This window comes from Geospiza fortis, unplaced genomic scaffold, assembly GCF_000277835.1.
Source record: "Geospiza fortis unplaced genomic scaffold, GeoFor_1.0 scaffold118, whole genome shotgun sequence".
In the NCBI taxonomy this organism is placed as follows: Eukaryota; Metazoa; Chordata; class Aves; order Passeriformes; family Thraupidae; genus Geospiza; species Geospiza fortis.
This window is the reverse complement of record NW_005054380.1, coordinates 2647405-2668173: the sequence shown is the minus strand read 5'-3', so window position 1 is coordinate 2668173 and position 20769 is coordinate 2647405. Positions and strand designations below refer to the sequence as shown.

The 20769-nt window shown below is 44.4% G+C and overlaps 1 protein-coding gene across 2 annotated transcripts; it reads left to right on the top strand.

Moving 5' to 3' along the window:
• The first annotated feature begins 574 nt into the window (after positions 1 to 574).
• SAP130 (Sin3A associated protein 130) lies at positions 575 to 18922 on the top strand. 2 transcript variants are annotated; one of them, XM_014308664.2, is made up of 19 exons: positions 575 to 810; positions 1329 to 1487; positions 2540 to 2651; positions 4150 to 4274; positions 5065 to 5189; positions 5768 to 5918; positions 6103 to 6193; positions 6468 to 6572; positions 7612 to 7753; positions 7946 to 8067; positions 10005 to 10307; positions 11267 to 11441; positions 12678 to 12782; positions 13539 to 13900; positions 15239 to 15487; positions 16177 to 16302; positions 16998 to 17101; positions 17772 to 17885; positions 18071 to 18922. In XM_014308664.2, exons 1-19 carry the CDS (start codon positions 622 to 624, stop codon positions 18227 to 18229), a joined length of 3018 nt encoding a protein of 1005 aa, XP_014164139.1. In that variant the 5' UTR covers positions 575 to 621; the 3' UTR covers positions 18230 to 18922. The 2 variants fall into 2 exon arrangements, with proteins under 2 accessions (XP_014164139.1, XP_030916187.1); XM_031060327.1 differs by having other exon boundaries at positions 11264 to 11441.
• Positions 18923 to 20769: the final 1847 nt, after the last annotated feature.

Below are 20769 nucleotides of genomic sequence, written 5' to 3'. Positions count from 1 at the left end.
GGGAGAGCGCCGGGGCGGCTGCCGGGACAGCGCCGGCAGAACCGCCCGGTGTCTGTGCGCCGGTGCCTGTCCCGCTCAGCATCTCATGGAGCTGGGAATGGGGTGGGAACTGTGATCCCAGCTCCTGCTGTCCCTGCCGCGGTGACAGGTTTTCAGAAGTGACTGGGGGAGCAGCTTCATTTTCAGGAGGTTTTATACCTTTCTTCTGCTCGATATTCACATACATATTGCATTAAATGTGCAGTCTTTCATGCACGTGGGATTTAATTGCAGTTACTTAGATAATTAAATATTTTTCACTTGAAAGAAAACTTTGTCAATCTGTGTTTAAAGTAGGTGTTTAGTTGGACTTCAGAGTTGACCCCAGGTTGCCCCAGCATTGCCCAGCCCATCAGCTCTGAGGGGAACAGACAGAAGCAGTGTCAGAATTCCCAGTTTCTCCATCACTGAAATATGTCTAATTATAAGACTGAACTTCTTTAATTTAGATGTGTCCAACATCTCATCTCTGACCTAGTGGGTGACCAAAGTGAGCTTTGTAACAATTCTGACCTTTTTCTCTGTTTTTCCTTAGTGAGTGAGGAATCCAGTCGTGAGCCAGAAGTTGCTCCCAGGGAGCACATGGGCCCCAGTGGCTCCATCCAGCCCCGGGAGGAGAAGCAGGAGCCCGTGGTGGTCCGGCCGTACCCACAGGTCCAGATGCTGACACAGCACCACCCTGTCCAGTCTGGGGCCCCAGTGACAGTGACAGCACCACCAGCACATTTGACTCCAGCCGTGCCACTTTCTTTTTCAGATGGACTTATGAAGGTAATGAGAGGATTCATCAGTACAATCTGTATGAGTAGGTGTTGAGAAAAAGTAAATTACACCAAAACCTTCCCTGCTTTTGATTCTAAAGCTTTCCTTGCATGCTTCTGCTAACTGTGCAGTGCCTTGTAGGTTTGGCTGTTCCAGATGATACACTGAGGACTTGCTAGTATTTCAGCATTATTTGGTTTATCTCTGAGGAGACCAGTGATTTCAATCAAATTTCCATTTTCTCTTCAGGATATAAAGTTAACTGGTAATATCCAGTGACTGTAGGGCAATACCATAGCCCTGACAGATTCCACTGATGACCCATGCCAGAACCTGCCTATTCCCAGGACAATATATGCCCTTTTTTTCTTTGGAATAACCCAATGTTCAGTATCTTTCCTCTCCAAATATTTAACCATACTTACTTAAACTTTCTCCTCAGGCTTTGACCCCACAGAATGATTACTGCTTCAACACTGGGCTCTCATTTGAACTTACCAATGTTTCTGGTTTTCTATTTCTTGTAGCCTCCCTTGAAGCCCACCATGCCCAGCCGGCCCATTGCTCCTGCTCCACCCTCCACTCTCTCAGCTCCCACAAAGGTCCCTGGGCAAGTGACTGTGACCATGGAAAGCAGCATCCCACAGGCTCCAACAATCCCTGTGGCAACCATCAGTGGGCAACAGGTCTGGTTTTTTGGTGGCTTTTCTGTTCCATCTCACTGCATGCTCAGATCAATAGAAGTACAGCTGAGGTGGGCTTTTGCAGCAGGAGGGAGTGTAAAGAGAGCAGGTTTCCCTGTTCAGTGCTGTCTGGACCATTAAACTTCAGGCTAGGTTATCACCATCTCTTTCCAAAGCTGCTGATTTGTTGGGCTCATCCAACTGGATAGCACAGCCAGGCTGTGATGGCAGAGCCATACCCAAAAGCTGGGTCTTTCCTTAAAAGCTCCTGCTGTGTCAGTGTCACTTGGAGAATTTCTGCTGTAGAGAAACTGCTGGGATTCATGATTGCAGTGTTCTTCAGCTTCCCTGGGAGGAGATCAGAACAGACTAGTGAACAGTTAATGGGTTTGCACTGTGTTCTTACTGAACTAGGAGTGACAAAATTTGAGGGAGTCTATGTAGATAATGATTTGAAATTTTTTTTGTCCTCTAACTTGACTGCAGAGCCAGGCCTGTTGGTTTGAAAATAGTTTGTCAGAACAGTCACTACTAAACCTCTCAGGGTTTTGATGTAAAGTGCCTTTAGGTGGACTTGAGTTAGTCTGGCTAAATATGTGCATCAATTTCAGTGGATTTACCTTATATTAATATCCTCAGGAAGTCTAGAATTATAAAAAAGTAGAATTTGTTCCAGCATTTGCCAGGTTTCCACCATTCTCTCAAGTTTATTGGAGAGGTGGTATGAAACTATGCCTTAATGTCACCAGTGCTAGAAGGGACAACTCTGTGGATGTTTGTGGGTGGCTGCTGGGTGACTGTCACCCAGGTACCAAGCATCAAAACACACCAGTGAAACAGAGAAGTGTTTGCATCTTCCAGTGTCAGCAGGCTCTGTAACTTTATCCTGTACAAACACCTGCCTCCTTCACCACTCAGCTTTTAATGCATGCAGCCTTGGAACACCAAGTATTCCTCCAGGATCTCTTATCTGTCCCTGAGGCTGAGATATGGTGATTCTGTGGCCACTGATTTTTGTCAACACAGCTGACTTGGTTTGTTCTTGAACTCTGCAGGGGCATCCCAGTAACCTGCATCATATCATGGCCACCAACGTGCAGATGTCCATCATCAGGAGCAGTGCTCCTGGGCCTCCACTGCACATTGGAGCTTCTCATCTGCCCCGAGGTAAAGATCACCTGTGCTGTCCCTGCCTTCTGCTCACAGGCTCTCAGCTGCTGCATTTAGCCCACACCTCTGAAACTCCTCGCTGCTAATGCAGCTATTCCCTCAGATGTTCAAACTGCTGGCACGAGTGAGTGACTGCTGGCCTTTGAAGAATTATGTTGCCTTCAGCCATTTAGGGCAGGACCATGTGACAGTGTTTAAAATGCTGGCAGATACCAGCACATCTGTTATTCTAATTCTTTGCTGTTAAAACAATCAAGAAAAAACATCCCCTGGCAGAGACACACTTGCTCTGTAAAATGTCATGTACATTCTGGCTAGCAAGTATTGCTCACCTGTGGCAGTTGTGAGCCACATTCTTGTGTCCCCCTGTCACAGGACCACTCATGCATTGTTCTGCATGCTAGGACACCATATTGTGTGCATTTGCATTTACCCACGAGTTGAATGCTGGTGATAACTACAGGCTCTTGTTTCCCAGCATTTTGGATGCTACAGCTTGTAAAACAGGACATCAGCCCCTTAATGCAGCCCTGTGCTCAGTACAGCCTGGCAAATTTCTGACTGCAGCTTTGCTTTCAAAGTCTTATGGGTTGGGTTTGCAGTTCAGCTTTAAATTGATCTGAATTCCAAGTACCATTTGTCCGTTTTATTTCCTTTTATGCTCAATGTTATTTGCTGGCTCACTCAAGAAAAAGAAATTGATGTGAGCAAAAACATAATCATCTTTAACTAGAGCAGGTGGAAGGACTGTGGAGGTTTCTCTGTAGCTACAGTAGTGTTGTTCACCTCATTCTGAGGGGACAGCTGCCACAGACTTGGACACTCAGTACACATTTTCTTTTTTTTCCCTGCTCTTTTTCTCTGAGTTTGAATATTAATTTTTGAGGTAATTTGAATGGAGAACATGTACAAAAGATATACAATCCAGTCCATCATCTGATTGCAAGGCTGTTTGCCTGCTACTGTGATTTATTATGATCAGGAGTCATCAGACAGGAGACAGATTAATCAGTTGCAGGTTTAAATAGTATGGAGTTTTGGCCTTGGTTTTTTGGGGGGAGGTGTAGCTCTTTGTTTTGTTTTGTATGGTGTTTCCTTGTTCTTTTGCAAGTGTATCTTTCTTCTGAACTTCATCAGCTGCAGTGAGATCATTGCTGGTATCAGATGACTTATTTACACATTGGCCCAGTAATCAAACTGAATTTTTTCTACTGACTTCCATAGCTTGGCAGAAGAAGACATAGCATTTGCAATACAAGGCTCTTATAGGGGACTAAGAAATACCTCTAAAGCAAATGAATTTAAAGTAATACCTACCCCTCCACGCATGCTTCTGTAAACCTTATGTATATTTGTTGAAAGCCTTATTTTTACACCAACATCACATGAATTGCCCTGAATATGAAATGCATTAGAACTGAAATACCAGCTGATGTCAGGGTCTGTCTGTGGTTGTGGTGGAGCTGAATTTTAATGTGTTTGGTTTCTTCCCCAGGTGCAGCAGCTGCTGCAGTGATGTCCAGTTCTAAAGTAACCACAGTGCTGAGACCAGCCTCCCAGTTGCCAAATGCAGCTGCAGCCCAGCCAGCAGTTCAGCACATCATCCACCAGCCAATCCAGGCAGGTAGCAGCCAGGCAGCTCTGCCCATCACTGACCTCCAAACCCTTCCTGGCACTCAGCTGTAATGTATAACCTCTCATTATTTATGCGCACTGGGCTGCAGCTACTGTCAGCTCTCTTCCAGCTCTGTTTGCTGTATTTCCTTCATAGACTTGGTGGGTTTTAATCTGGCTCCAAAGTGCTTAGAAACTGGGAAGACAATTTCATTCAGACACACTCAAATTTTAAAGACTGAAAGATCCAGTACAATGTGCTGGTGTTGATTTATTGTTCAATATATGAATTGATATAGAATTTTTGAAATCTCAGAGATTTTTGAAATCTCTGCTTCTGCATATTTTGGCTTTTGTACCTGTATAAGGAGAAGATGGTAGGTGTTGTCTCCCTACAGCAGTGCTAGTGTTCAGCCCTAATACAGAGGGTTAAACATCTTCCCACTGTGCTTTCACTTAGGATGCCAATTACCTCTAACTTAGTGTGTACTGGAATTTCTTTTCATTCTGAAGGGAACTGACCTTTGAGGTTTTTCCTAAAGACTTTCAAGGGATCCAGTCTTGTTAACTTTGTTCGTTACTGGTTCCTGTGCTGTATGTGTGTTGAAAACCACAACAGTTCTGCTTAGGAGCTTGCAGATCAATTCAGGAAGACTGGAAATGTCTCAGAATGCTAAAACTTAGTGACGAGGTGCAGGGAAGCCAGTTTTAATCAAGGAATTCCTAGTTGTTCTCTAAATTGCAGAATTTCCTTTCTGAATGTTCTCTCTTTGATGCTTTTTTTTTTCCTAAATAGTCACGTCCTCCTGTGACAACTTCAAGCACTATTCCTCCTGCAGTGGTGGCAACTGTCTCAGCCACGAGAGCTCAGTCCCCTGTTATAACCACAACAGCAGCACATGCCACGGAGTCAACTCTCAGGTAAAACCTACAGAAATTCTGTATTTGACAGAAATTGCAGCAAGGGGAAATGTTAATCAGCCTGAACTGATAATCCTCTACTTATGGGAGGATATAAAATGAAAATAGTAATGCTTGCACAGTGCAAATCCTTGAAGTTCTATGAATAAAAATGAGTATAAGCATGAACTTATACACATTTATAAGGGTAAAAGGGCTTTATAAGGGCTCTGTGTTATGAGAAGGAAAGACCTTAAGGAATAATTTTTGTAGTCCTGCTCCCTGGACAGCAGAGTTTGTGTTGCAAGAACTTGTGGGTATTTGGCCTATATTTTTTACAAAGACACAGGGAAAAGTGACCTATGAATGCTGAGATGAAGTTCAGCTGATAAGGGTTATGATAACTCCTGGCTGGGTGCACAGGGCAGATGAGGACAGAACAGTGTAGCTCAAATTCCTTATGTTGCTTTGCCACGTGATTGACAGCAGCGCTGCTGTCACCGGGGAGGGCACTGAGGCCTCATGTGTGTGCCTGTGTTGTATCTCCCATACTCAGTCTCCAGAAGGTTCCCTTGATGAGTTCTTTTCTTGCTCTGCAGCCGCCCCACGCTGTCCATCCAGCAGCACCCGCCCTCTGCAGCCATCAGCATCCAGCGGCCGGCGCAGCCGCGGGACGCGGCCACGCGCATCACGCTGCCCTCGCACCCTGCCATCGGCACCCAGAAACCACAGCTCCACACCATGGCCCAGGTAAGCTGCAGCAGCACAGCACCTCCTGCTGCTTCTTGAGACTTGTGTATAGCCTGCAGGCTAAGATTACATTTTGGAGAAGAGTTAGAAATTAATGTTCTGTATGGTCAGTGCAAGGTGATTCCATACTAACTGTAGATGTTAAATGTAGTAGTTTTCTAACTTTAAGAATTTTTTTTCATAGAAAACCATTTTCAGTACTGGTACTCCTGTGGCAGCAGCAACTGTGGCACCTATTTTGGCAACAAATACCATTGCTTCAGCAACCACAGCTGGTGAGTATTCATAATGCTGTTGTGGGAGCATCATGGGCCCTGGGGTTTGTTGCTTTTTGTTGGCTTTCTTTGAATTTAGAACCCAATCATTTTTGAGCAAATCTTTTTTCATGGTAAAGACTGCATTTGGAGGTGCATGGCATCAGGAGTGCAATTACTGAGTTCTTCAGGGAGCTTGTCTGGTTGGGGGTTTTGCCCTCTTTGGGATATGGATACACTGGCATGGCAGGGCTCCATAGAAAGATCTCCTATTAAGTTTGGTTTTCTCCTTCAGGTTCTGTATCTCACACCCAAGCGCCTACAAGCACCATTGTTACCATGACAATGCCCTCACATTCTTCCCATGCTACAGCTGTCACGACCTCAAACATCCCAGTTGGTGAGTGATTTCAGTTCTCAGAAAAGTGTGTAACTCATGCTTCAGTTTTTCTCTGCATGCTGGAAGAGTTTGTGCATGTTAGCAAATTAAGGAGGGAAAGAAAATCAGTTCAGGCTGGGAGAAACTAATTAACAGGTCTAGGATTCTAATTGTTTTTAATATCAGGAAGAAAGGTTCTAGGAGGAGCAGGTAATAAAATGGCTCATTTACTTTCTCTGTTGAATTTTTATACAAACTTGGGCCTTTTGGCATTTCAAAACCCACACTGAATACTCTAAAAGTTTTAACTGCTTGGTGATAGACTATGGCTTTCATAGTTGATTTTGTAAGTTACTTCATGTGCTTCTTGAGGTGTTAGGTGTAGCCTAGCCGGATTTGATTTGTGTGTTCACTTGAATGTAAAACACAAAGGCCTAAAGGTGGGAACTTTATTTGCCTGGATGCCTGTGGAATGTGCCTGATATGCTTCCTACAGAACTGCATAAGTTTCCTTTTGTTCATCTGTTTTCTTGCTGACATCCGTGTTCTTTTGAAATCTTGTAATCTCTTCCCCAAGCATAAATTTTCATGCAGTGAAATTGTATCTCATATGTCAGTGTTTCTTGTAAAGTTCTTGTAGGTGTTTTCTTCCTTTTCATGGCCTCTGTCCACAGACACTTGTTTGCCTTGGCCTCATTTCCCTTGATCTCTCCTTTCAAAACTCAGATAACTTGTTCTTGACATCAGAATGGTTCAGGCTGATCCTAAAAAAATTAACTTAATCTGAGCACTGAAGTGACTTTGTTATCAAGTATTATTTATATATGTATTTAGGGTATCCATCCATTCTGATATAAATGGATGAGAAATGCTTTGTTCTCCTTTTTCTTTTGGCCTATTGTGAGTAGGAAATCATTTGTGGATGGGGTGGGTTGTTTTGGGTTGAGAGAGGAGGGAGTAGAGTTGGTTGTTTTGTTTGACAAGGTTATTGATCTTGCTTTGCAGTGTTTACTAGCCTTTCCTTTGACTGTCAATTGATGACATGTTTGTCTTCATGCAGCTAAAGTGGTTCCCCAGCAAATCACCCACACTTCTCCCCGGATCCAGTCTGACTACACAGCAGAGAGGAGTAACCTCATACCTCTGTCCAGCCACCGGGCATCTCCCAACCCAGTAGCCATGGAAACCAGAAATGACAACAGGTGGGCAGAACCAGCAGCTCTACCCATGAGAGAGTGTATGAGGAGGGTGTGAGTGCCCTGTTCTGCTGTAGTGGAAATAACACTGTAAAAACTGAGGGGGAGGATGGGATTTGGTAGTTCAGGGAGTGCTAAAGTGCACTGAAGGTTACCTGTTGAACTCTGTGTAACACTTGTTCTCTTTGATGCCTGTAGGCAGTCGGTGCCTGTCCAGTTCCAGTATTTCTTACCCACCTACCCCCCCTCTGCCTACCCTCTGACTGCCCACACCTACACCCCCATCACCAGCTCCGTGTCCACCATCCGCCAGTACCCAGGTAAGCCCAGCTTGGGGCAGGGCAGCCTTGGGGCTTTGTTGAGCTTGCAGCTTATGGATGTGCTCTAGTGATGGAAGGAACTAAAAGGATTGTGCTTGACTCTGACAATTAGTCACAAAAAGTCTCTGATGATTTGTTGTTTTTTCAGGAGTTTTGTATTTGATATCTCAAAGGCTCCGTGTCTATAAGTAAAAGTTTTAAGTCTACAAATCAAAACAGTTTGGCTCCTCCAAACCAAGCCAACTCTTTGATACATCTTCATTCCCTGGTGTTCTGATAAGTTCTTTTAATATCTTTTCACGTGAATGTACAGTTTGAGAGAGATACCTGAACCAAAAAGGGAAAAACTAATTTGCATTGCACACTTGCATTAGTGTTCTGTTGAGAAGAATGGAGAAATTAATGTATTTGAACAGTCACAGTAATTAGCAGTCAAAAAAATGATGCATAACCCAAACTTATGTCATTCTGTGACAAAATTTGGAACACTTTTACCTTACCAGGTTGTTTAGTGCTGTTCTCCATAATGTGAAAATTTCCACTATCCAGACTGCAATAACATGCATGATGTGGATTTTCATGGAATATCTGTGTCTGCTGGAAGCATGATGCCTGTGAGCAGTACAGAGGAAATTTAGAAGGACTGGGAGGTGGCAAAGCCCATTTGTTGAACAGGAAAGTGTAGAATCATTGGGTTCTTTAGGTTGAGAAAGACCTTTATGATTATCAAATCTAACTATTAATCCAGCACTCCTAAAGCCACCACTAAACCATTTTCCCAAGTGGGAAATATATTTTTATATATTATATATATTAATATCAAAATATTTTTTTTAAATACTGCCAGGGTTGGGGACTTCACCACTTCCCTGAGCAGCCTTTGTCAGGGCTTAACAACCCTTTATGTGAAGTTTTCCTAATATCCAATCTAAACCTTGGTGGTTGTGTTTTACTTAGTATCCTAAAAGGATTTTGTTGGATAGAAAGTTTTGCAACAACACTGTTTTGACTGAGAGAATAAAAGTGCCACACTTTATACAGAGCCATTTTCAGGGACCTGGTTTCAGTTTTTGATGCCTGTTTTTAGAGTGTCTTGTCAGCACAAGAACTTGATGGAAATCCTGTGACAGTGATAAAAGCAGCTTGTTCTGCGTTGTTAGCAATCAAGGCCATTGTTGGCAAGTTCACACTTGCATTCTGTGTGTGGCTGCAGAAATCCTGGTGCAGCTCTATAGAGCCTGGAAATCTGGAGATCCAGGGTCTGCAAGTGGCCCAAAAGTATTATTTAAGTGCTGCATGGGAAAACTGTAATACACTGTATAGTGGATCTGAAAAGGTGGAATCATTTGTTTAGAGCTGTGAATTTATTTGAATGATTGAGCTGCTTGAGCTATTGTTGGGAACATTGTTCTGCCACTATAAAATAATTGTGTTCATTTGAGCTGTGGGATCCAGCCTATAGCTGGATTCCTGTTATATCTGGCCTGTTGTGAGGCCAGATAAGGTTGTGTTCAACTTCAGAGTTGAGTCAGCTTCAGAGCACAATAAATTACTTAGGTTTCTGATTACTTTTAATCTATTTTTTAAGGAGGGAAAAATGCCAAGTGTTGGTACTTACAAGCTCTGTAAAATACGATAATGAACAAAAATAGAGCACAGCATTCTGAGACTGTAATTTGAGTCTACCTAAAAGCAGAGTTAAACTGCTCTTTTCTCTCTTGCTGCAATTAGAAATAAAAAAAAAAATAAATTAAAATCAACAGTAATTAATTCCTCTGGCAGACAATCTTCCCTACTCTCATATTTACTACTGCAATAAGCAGATGGGCACATTAATTTCTCAGAGCAAAAAAAAGTCTTTGAAAAGTTAGCATTTGAGCAAGAGGTGGGAGGGGGAGCTGAGATGACCTGCTGGTGAGATATGTGTGCTGCTCCAGTTTCAGCCCAGGCGCCCAACTCGGCCATCACGGCTCAGACCGGTGTGGGAGTGGCCTCCACCGTGCACCTGAACCCCATGCAGCTGATGACAGTGGATGCATCTCACGCCCGGCACATCCAGGGCATCCAGCCCGCCCCCATCAGTGCCCAGGGCATCCAGCCTGCCCCCATCAGTGCCCAGGGCATCCAGCCTGCACCCATCGGGACCCAGGGACTGCACCCTGCTGCACCCATGGGCGCCCAGGGGCTGCAGCCGGCACCCATCGGGGCCCAGCAGCCACCGGGAGACACCAAAACCTCAGGTAAGAGCAACCAGCCAAGTCCTCACTTCAGAGCAGCTGAGCTGCTGTCCTGCACATCTGGCTGTGACTGATGATACAGTCTCTGTGGTCCAGAGGTAGACACTAAATACATCCATGCCCATACTCTCCCAGCAAATGCTTGTTGGCTGTTTCTGAAGTGATTTATTTTTTAAGTGCTAAGTGGAGCGTGTAGGTAGCCTTGGATGGGTTACTTCAGTGGAAAAGACTGGTAGTGCCTGAGCTTAAACAAATGCCTTCAGTAAGGCCTTGTAGCAAAAGTAATTTACAAGTGAGTGATGTTCTCTGGCTGTGCCTCAGATCCCAGGAGCAGTTAGAGTCCAGCCAGGTACCTTCTGCTGTTGGTAACCTGATCTTGAGCTGTGAGAGAAACCATCTTGCATTATAAGTGATTGGTCTGATGAAGCCCCAAGAACTTACAGGAGGAATGGGAGATGGCATCCAAGAGAATAAGCTGTTGCATAGCTGGAAGGCACTGCACAGGGACTTCCTGGCTGTCCACATGCTCTGCATCCCTCAGTTGGCCAGGCAGGCTCTGGCAGAAGGTCAGAATGCAAACACAGCTGATGTCACTTACATACAGCTGGCATGTGTTGCCACATGGGCTCTACCAGAAGTGTTGCTCTTTTGAGCCAGTTGTGTTGGTGATCTCCCTAGTCATTTCTGCCTTTTCCTTGTCTTCTGGAAAAGATCATTTCCCTAGAGGTGGTTGTTAGGCAGGAAGTAGTTTCTGTCTTCCTGCAGAAGGTTCAGTGATCAGATTGCTTGTGGCAAAGGCACTGCTTATAAAGGAGTCTGAAAGCACTGTGGTTAGAGACTGAGGGACTCAGAGAATGGGCAACATTTGCTCTGCAGACACCTGCTTTGTCATCACATTCCCTTAAGTAACTGCTGCTTTCTGTTTTTGTCTCTGCCGTGTCCATGTCCATCCTTCCCAGCAGTAGTCTTGGCAGATGGAGCCACCATTGTAGCCAATCCTATTAGCAGCACATTCAACACTGCATCTGCAGCAACTACAGTTGTGCAAACCCACAACCAGAGTGCCAGTGCCAGTGCTCCAGCCCAGGGCTCCTCCCCACGGCCCAGCATCCTCCGCAAGAAACCAGCCACGGACGGGTGAGTGCAGCTGAGGGTGACACGTGGGTGGCACTTCTGTGCAATCCAGCCCAGCCAAATGGAATCAATTCAGTGGAGATAAGGAATACTCCAGCAGATTATTCAGTCAGCAATGGTTATAAGTAACCTGCTGATCAGTGAAACAATTATTTTCCTCCCCCAGGGCAGGATATAGTTTTCTGTAGTGTCAGTAATCAAATGAGAAGGACAGTTTGTCTCCTAGGTCTTGAAAGTGACCTTTTGAGAGAAAGTGGATTTGAGGTTTTCTTGCTTAGTATGATAAGAAGAAAGAGTTCATAGTCTACTAAAATTAGAATTGGGTGCTTTTTCTTCAGTGCTTTTCTTGGAAGAATATGTGGATGAGTGGAAAGGATAGGATTAGTACCCTGCTGTGAAATCTGATTAGGAAAAACAGAGGGAGTAACTTAAACTCTTAAAATATTTTATGTTGCCTGTCTATTTTTAAATGCCTTCATAAAGAGGCAAGAGACAGCTTTAGAATTAACAATGCATTTCTTCCCAGCTAGCAACTGAAAAAGTGTGGCACTAATGTGTCTTGTGAGATTAAAATTGCATACTTTTTATGTGGGTGGAAACCTTTTTAAAGGCAGAGAAGCTGTAGGCTGTAAAACTGAAAGAGAAGTTAAAGAGTCAGGTAGATCACTGAAGACTGTTTCAGTTTGTTGATTATTTTGGATAGCAGTTTGACTTTTGGTCCCACGGGAGACTGAATAGTGTCTAAAAGACCTTAATCAGCCTTATCATCCTAATAGCCACACTCAGGCCTTGAGGTCCTGCAGTCAGGCTCTGACAGTCAGGTCCAGCTAAAGGGAGCAGCTGCCCATGTGAGCACTGTTTAGCTCCAGATGATTTGCTCAGTCTCAAAGCAGCAGTGGCATGGCCAGACCCCTTTGTCCACTGCTGGAGCCTGGCAGTTGCAGCAAAGTTTTCTCACTGACAGGATGAAGGTAAAGCTGGCATTCTTGGAGAAGCCCTAAATTGGGTGAGACTAGGCCACAGCAACTTATCTTTTATTTTAAAAGAAAATAAAATAGCTAATTTGAAAAGTAAAATGAGACTCTTTGTGTAGCAACTTGATTACACTGAAGATAGAGAGCAGTGCCACAGCCATAATTCCTGTCCTGGTTTGTGTAAGAGAGCTGATTGCTTTGCTCTCAGGGGTGTTTGTCTTTGCCCCAGGGAGATGGGAATTCTAGATCTGTCTGTCTCTTTCAGGCTGGCAGTCCGGAAAAGTTTAATTCCCCCTCAGCCACCTGAAGTGGCCAGCACACGTGTGGAGAGCACGATGCGAAGCACGTCTGGGTCACCAAGGCCTGCTGGGTAAGACTTTAGGGAACAGCCACCTGCACCATAATAGTTCCATTATATTTGTTTGAGTTGTATTCTTTGGCTATTGGCACTTTTCTTTCTTTTGGGAAACAATCTATTTTGAATTTGTGACAAACTTGAACAGGTTTGACAAGTTCTGCTGTTTGTGAAGCTGAGGAAATTACCTTTAAAAGCTGTGGTGATGAGCGATCACAGAAACAAACAAAAACCCTCTGCTATTGTAAGGGGAGACAGGCCTCAAAACTTTTTTCTATAGTACTTGAAAATTAATTCTGAGGAAAGGTAAATGCAACTTCTGCCCTCCTTCACTTGAGTTCAGTGGCTTTACAATTTGTTGTTCTATAACTGTAAGCCACAGTGGGAGCTTCTGCAGAGGATGAGGCCAGTACAGTTGTGGGTAAAAGCTCCTCTTGGCTGCACTGTAAAACTGTTTTAATCCTTTTACAACTATTTTGAAATTACCTGGAATTAGTCATGAGATTTGTTTGTCACAGTGAATGGAAAAAAGTAGTATCTGTAATCAATACAGATAGAAAGATTAGATTAATCTGTAATCAATACAGATTAGAAAGGGAGAGGAGGAGGAATTATAACTGAGGTTAAACCTCCTGTTGTTAAACACTTTACTGATCCAGGTGGGTACAGGAAAAACTGAATAGTCTGACTGCAGTTTGGCTCATTCCTTTTGTGCTGGGTGCTCCCAACAGAGATACAGTTCACTTCTCTTTGCTTTTATTTGTGCTACAGGGGCAAGCCAAAGCCTGAAATCCACGTGTCCATGGCCACCCCAGTGCCTGTGTCTATGGAGGCAGTGTGTAACCAGGGTGGTGAGCAGCCCACCATCACGGTGCCCCCGAGCTCCCAGCAGCCTCCCTCTGCCATCCCCACCATCATTGCGGCTGCCAGCCCCACCTCCCAGCCTGCTGCAGCCCTGTCCACCATCCCAGGAGCTGTGGCAGCTGCTCCACCAACCTCCACCACCATCGTGGCAGCTCCTGCTCCTCCATCCACCATGAGTGGGGCCCTCTCAGCAGTGCTGGGCCCTGTGGTACCAGAGATCAAAATCAAAGAGGAAATGGAGCCTATGGACATCATGCGGCCAGTATCTGGTATGTGGCTGGGAATCATCAAGTTGGTTTTTTGGGTTTTGAGACAGTGGAGAAATTAGGAGGGTTTTTCAACAGTTTCATCTTGAAAATTAAAGGATATCTCTTCCATGGTAGCACAGAGCACCAGAGTTCCATATGCTTTATAAAGATCTTTTTTGCCTTTTTCCTAATCTCCCATGAATCCACTTCTTATGGTGGCTGCTTTGTTCATGTTCAAATTATGCAACTCCAGAGAGTCTGTGTGAATTCCTTGCCTACAATGCTCATGCTCAGCAGTGGTACCAACATATTATGGAAGAGCTCAGTTGAATTCAGTTTGTTTACAAATCCTACTGTTCAGGTCCAGTGGCCTTTCTTGTATGTGAGGAATTCATGGCCAGAGTAGGACTTCCTAGGGCCCTCGTGTGATTCGTGCATATTTTTGTCTAGAACTTTACAAAATGTTCATTATACTGCCTTACTTTTCCAGCTTGGCCATAGTTGCTATCAAATGGCATGGTCAGTAAATTCAGATCCTTACAGATCTTACTTTGCTATATAGTGGCAAAGTGACAGGAATGCATCCCACATTCATGGGTTTCAGAGTTCAGGTTTAGCTGTTGGTTTTATCACTCTCCATGAAGCTGTGTGTTGTCCTGTGAGAAAGCAGCTCCTTGCTGCAGATGTGTCTGGAGCATGGGCAGGTAGCATTAAGCTCTTTGGGGCCTTTCTGCCTCTTCCTGGCATTTGTGGCCAAATTGTCAAGAGATCCCATCACAGAAATTTTGTGCTGCAGCCTTAGTCATGGCTGATTGTCCTTCCAAGTTCAGGGAGTGTTGCCTCAGATTACCTGCCATGCTGCTGCCAGCTGCACAGGTGTGTTGGTTGGTGCAGTGACCTGCTGAGCACTGCTGGGGGCTTGGCAGTACAAGCAGACCCCTGCAAGCAGAGTGCTGCAGTCCTGCTTTGATTCCATCTGACTCTCCTTTCATGAGAGAGTAGGGATTTGCTTACTGTGACAGTGACCTGTGCTGGTGTACATACAGAGGGGTTTTTACAGTAACACAGAGAGAGGTTAGCGTGACTCCTTTTTGTAACATTGAATTAACATAAGCTTCAAATATGAAGCAGTTGAGGGACAGACAATTGGTTCTGCTCTCATTCTTTATGTATAAAAGACACTAAAGATTTTAGCTCATAGGCTTGTCCTAGTAATTACTGCTGGCTTAATATCTGGGCTGTTGGTGCACATCACACCCCTCACACTGTGCTGAAACAGGACCTACTGTTGGAGGTAGTGTTCAAACAGTGCCTTATCTTCCCACTGCTGATGGTTGGGTTCTTCTTTCTTTCTCTCAGCAGTCCCTCCTTTGACTACAAGTACTGTGTCTCCATCTTTGGCACTGCTGGCCAACAATCTTTCCATGCCTCCAAGCGATTTGCCACCTGGTGCCTCACCAAGGAAGAAACCCCGTAAGCAGCAGCATGTCATCTCCACAGAGGAAGGGGACATGATGGAAACAAACAGCACTGATGATGAGAAATCCACTGCCAAAAGTTTGCTGGTGAAGGCAGAGAAGCGAAAGTCTCCTCCAAAGGAGTATATAGGTAATGACATTTCTGATGTCTTTGTTATTATTCAGTATTTTCTCTTCTGTTTGTTTCTCAAAGAAGGTGCTCTGTCACATTCCCACTTCTTAAATATGAGTAATAGAGAATCCAAGTATCTGTTCCTCACCACTTTTTGCATAGCGTGGTGGTGTTCGCAGGGGTCCCAGGATGAGGGAAGAGATGAGAATCTTGACTCCATGTTTCAGAAGGCTGATTTATTATTTTATAATATATGTTATATTAAAAGAAAATGATATATTAAAACTACTAAAAGGATAGAAGAAACGATTTCATCAGAAGGCTGGAAAGGAAAGGAAAGGAATGATCATAAAATCTTGTGACTGACCAGAGAGTCTGAGACAGCTGGATTGCGATTGGCCATTCATTAAAAACAACCACATGAGACCAATCAAAGATGCACCTGTTGCATTCCACAGCAGCAGATAATCATTGTTTACGTTTCACTTCTGAGGCCTCTCAGCTTCTCAGGAGAAAAGATCCTAACAAAAGGATTTTTCATAAAATATGTCTGTGACATTATAGGGCTAGGAAAATGTCAGGGAAAATGAATTTTCTCAACACACGTTTTGTATGAGGCAGCACTTACTGACCTGCTGGTGGCGTTCTTGAGCATGCCAGCCTGCTTTCACTCCTGGATGATAATGCAGTTGTGGTTCCTTTTGCAGATGAGGAAGGTGTGAGATACGTCCCCGTGCGTCCCAGGCCGCCCATCACGCTGCTGCGGCACTACCGCAACCCCTGGAAAGCCGCTTACCACCACTTCCAGAGGTACAGCGACGTCCGCGTCAAAGGTCAGTCTGGGCAGGGAGCGCAGCGAGGGAAGGAGGCTGCACTGAGTCAGCTCTCCTTCTGTACATGAAAACATGGTCTGGTTATTGATGGATCTGCTTTTGTGCAGTGATAGAAACGTGCTCACAAAGGGTATCCTCATTAAAGTGACGTGCTGTGGTGATAGGCTGCAGCTGAGTGTTCTCACTGGCCACCTAACACTTGCCAGTTAATCACAGACATTCTATATGTAGTGTAACTTGTCAAGTAACAAATGGACTTTTAAAGAAGACTTTTTACCTCATACAAGGAAATCAGAGATTAGATAGTGTCTTCCAGACTTTTCAGCTAGTATTTTAGAAATTTTAAGCAGACTGGGTTTTCACAACTCTGCAAATACATCTAGGAGAGAGTAAAAGTAGTACAAGATAGACCATTTACTTGTTTGTGCCAGATGTTTGAAACATTGAGCACTACATTCTTTAAATTAGAAAAAATGTGTTATGATATAATCTTTCTGAAAGTACAGATAACCTGTTAGAGCAGTAGTCAGGTACATGGCAGATGGGAAATCACTTCCCTGTCTGAATCAAAATGCTGCTCATTGTCATTTATTAGGTAGTAGGGGGAACAGAACTTGGGTTATTGTTGTTTGAGCGGAGAGGCCTGGCCAACTCCCGAAATTTGAGTACTGTATTCTTGTGTTTCCTGGTGACAGAAGAGAAGAAGGCCATGCTGCAAGAGATTGCCAATCAGAAGGGTGTGTCCTGTCGTGCACAAGGGTGGAAGGTTCATCTCTGTGCAGCGCAGCTACTACAGCTGGTAGGTGCATGGGGCTTGGAGCTTCCTGCAACTTGGGGGAACATGAAGCTGTGTAAGGCAGGAAGACATTCTTACAAACTCAGTACATTGGGATGCCCTAAAGGAGCTGGTGTGTAGTGCCCAAAGGGAGTGGGACATGCTTTCCCCTTTCTCAGGAATGTGGCATATAGTGGCTTGGAAACTTGGAGTGTTGGTTTTGATCCAGACATAAGAGCTGATGTATTTTGTACAGATGATCAAAACTGGCAACTCCCTCCTGCTGATGCACAGGTCTGAAGAAGCGTCTGTTTGGGATGGTGCGGCTGATCTGAGGAGGCAGCACTGATCCACATTCCTGGATGCTTCTGTTTCAGGTTGGGGGTGAGGTAGGTGCTCTGCATTTTAGCACCAAACTCCCCAAAACCTCTGCATTCCTGGAATAGTATTGTGAGCAGTAGGGGAAGCAGTTGTGGTAGGATCCATGTTTCTTCAGAAGAGGAGCAATCCTGTAAATAGGATGTTAAAAGGAATGATCGTGCCACATTTTGTCAGAGGCTCCATCTTCTGAATCACTGACAAGAGCAGCTGAGAGGGGAATGGATTGTCACTGTTTCTGTGTAGCTTTGTTAACATGGGCAAGTGTTTGCCAGCTTGGCAGTGACCCTTCTCATGAAGGGCTGATGTCTTTTAGACAAACCTGGAGCACGATGTGTATGAGAGACTGACTGCCCTGCAGGAGGGACTCATTCCTAAGAAAAAGGCAGCAACTGATGATGACCTGCATCGAATCAATGAACTGATCCAGGTACGTCCTGTGGCCAAAACCCAAAACCATACCCTTGGGTACAAGGCATCCTGCTGCTGTTAGTAAAAGCTAAAGCTGACCTAAAAACCCCCATGTGGGTTCACTGCCTGTGTCATCAGTTACAAGGGGCACAGGTAGGGAAATGGGAAGGCATTCTGTGGTTAATAACCAGTGTTTCCTTTCAGGGGAACATGCAGAGGTGTAAACTCGTGATGGATCAAATCAATGAGGCTCGAGACTCCATGCTAAAGGTCTTGGATCACAAGGATCGTGTTTTGAAGCTTCTAAACAAGAATGGAACTGTTAAGAAAGTGTCCAAATTGAAGCGAAAGGAGAAGGTTTGAACGCAGACTAATGACTTTGGAAATGGAGAATGTGTACAGAACGGAGCTGAACCTTTTTGTAGTTTGGGTTTATTTTTAAGCAGAGCATCGGAATAAAAAAGGATGAGTTTAGGGAACAGATGGACACGTGAAGCCTGGTGACCTGAAGGGATTGTCCTTGATCTTGTCATAATGAACAAAGATTTCTCTCAGGCTCATCCCTTTTTAAAGTCTTTCCAGTCCCACTGTTTAACTCCTGATGTGTCAGGTATGGAGACACCTGTAAGGCAGGAGGTTGTGCCGGGGACTCCAGGAGGCTGACAAACAGCTATGGACCCAGACAGCAGCCAAGCTTCCAGCAGTGGAAATGGCACCTCTTTCAGTTACCCCATTCAGTTCTCATTCTGACCTTCCAGTGTCTAAAGCAGCCTTCTTACACCAGTGCCACTGCACTAGGGGATCTGCCACAAAGAATCTCCAACAGCTCAGAAGCCCTAGCTGTCAAGATTAAATAAAAAATAAAAAAAAAAAGAAGGGGGGAGGGGGGAAATCATTTCAAAGTGATATTGTAGTGTCTGTGTCTGTGTTGGTGCTCTGGGATACTTGTGTTGAGGTACCTCTTGCAAGAGGTGCTGTAGCTGGTGTAATGTTAATTGTACGTACCACATACATCCTGAAAACATGAATAAAGGAATTGGAGGGTTTTGTATGTGAGCAGTTCGTGTACATTTGTACCAGTGAAACTCTTCAAGCTGTAAACTTGAAAACGAAGCTTTGGAAGAAGCCTGAGAGGAGAAGAGAGAGCATGTTGGGAAGCAGCCAGCACCCTGTGCTGTGGAAAGTGAGTAATGCAGTTCAGGTCCTAAAGATGAAATATGGATTATCCCCCATGCACTTGTGCATTTAACCTTCATATTTTAGAGAAATTGCTAAATTGGTTCATTTTTAGCCTCCTCAGTAGGAAACTTCAGTGTCATGAACTAGCTCTGTTAAGAATATATTCTTTTGCTCCTCCAGTTATAGTGCTGTTATCTTGCCTTTATTCAGAACTGAGTTCTTTCAGAACTTAGATTAAAAATAGAGTATTTAATTCTTACTTCCTGATTTTTATAATTAGAGAAGTAAGTAGAATGTCCATATTCACACTGTTCTTGTGTTTTTAACACATGCAGACCAAGTTTATTTCAGCTTTGGATGGTAGTCTTTCATGTTAGCTTGATTTTGCTCATTCAAATGAAACCACTTCCATTGTAAGATACAATTCTAATATAATGATATTGTAACTTTGGCATTAGGAAAGTTACAGTAGTTGTGTGTGTGTGTATTGAAATTAAAAGCAGAGGTAAGACCAGAAAAGGTGGGAATTAAACTGCTGCTATCACCTCACATTTCTTGTGCTCCAGGAACAGAAAAGCATGCACAACTGGTGAAGCATTTGTTTGATGTTGCCAGGGTAATAAAACACAGCACTGACACTCCCAGGTTCCTAAGGACTCCACAAGAAGCTCTGTGGTGACTATGAAGTGGACTTTAGTAGGGTTGGGAACTGTTTCATATCTTGGCAAAGGGGTTTGAGGTGCAATCCAAGGCATTACCAGCAGAGTGAGGTATGTGGGGGGAAGAAGGGAAGGAAGGATTCTTTTAAACACTGCAGAAGTTAGGAACTTCCTCTTGATGTGTTATTCTGGGTATTCTCACACAATTTTTTGTAACCTTAGTTTTCCTAAGTTGCTATTTAGGGACTTAAAAGGATGATGCTGTTCCATAACCTTAGAATGGCAATAATTACAGTGCTGTTTTTGTGCTGTGGAAACCGTGTAGATTATGTAATGTTGAGGGCCAGGAGCAAACTAGAAAGTGTCCCAGCCTGTGGCAGGGGGTGGAAAAAAACAAGCTTGAAGGTCCTTTTCTACCAAACCATTCTGTGATTCTATTCTATAGGAGACAGTAAGATCCACTGCCATGCAATCAGATTTCTCCAGCTCACAATTTTATGCCTCTTCTATATTGCTTATGCCATTTCTGATCACAGCTTAAATTCCTTTTTGCAGTCTTGAAAGGGTTCAGCCAGTTTGTCTCTTGGGGTTGGATGTGCAGTGTGGGTACTCTGGGCTATGCAAAGTTTGCTCTTCACCGTGCCCAGGTGTTTCACTGGTGTTGTCAGAAGGGAATCGGGAATGGGCGCTGTGGTTTTCTCTGTTCTATCCTTTATGTACCCCATACAGCCGCAACAACCCAACCCTTGTCCTCTCCACCGAGTGACTCCAAACTGTGCGTTGCCAAGAATTCCCTCAGGGTGGAATGCAGAGCCTCTATTTCTACAAGCTGTCCCTAAGCCCTTGACGAAGTAACGACTTCTCTGTTTTGGTTTTTATGGTGCTGTGAGGAAGGGCGGAGGCGGAAGGATCTGGGTGCCCCGATGGCGGTTGGAAACACTAAAAGAGTAATTTCTGCGTTGGTGCCGTTGTGCTATCTTGGCTCCTGCCCTAAATCCGTTACACACGGGGCTATAATTAAAGCCGTCCCAGCGGCCGGAGCCCGCTCCGCGCTCAGGCCCGGCC

Excerpts from the sequence above, each read along its gene's own strand:
- SAP130 (XM_031060327.1), top strand. The coding sequence starts at position 622 with ATGGGCCCCAGTGGCTCCATCCAGCCCCGGGAGGAGAAGCAGGAGCCC. Across the intron at positions 6,194-6,467 it reads TGCTTCAGCAACCACAGCTG|GTTCTGTATCTCACACCCAA; the intron begins GTGAGTATTCAT and ends TTTCTCCTTCAG. Across the intron at positions 17,102-17,771 it reads CAGCGCAGCTACTACAGCTG|ACAAACCTGGAGCACGATGT; the intron begins GTAGGTGCATGG and ends GATGTCTTTTAG.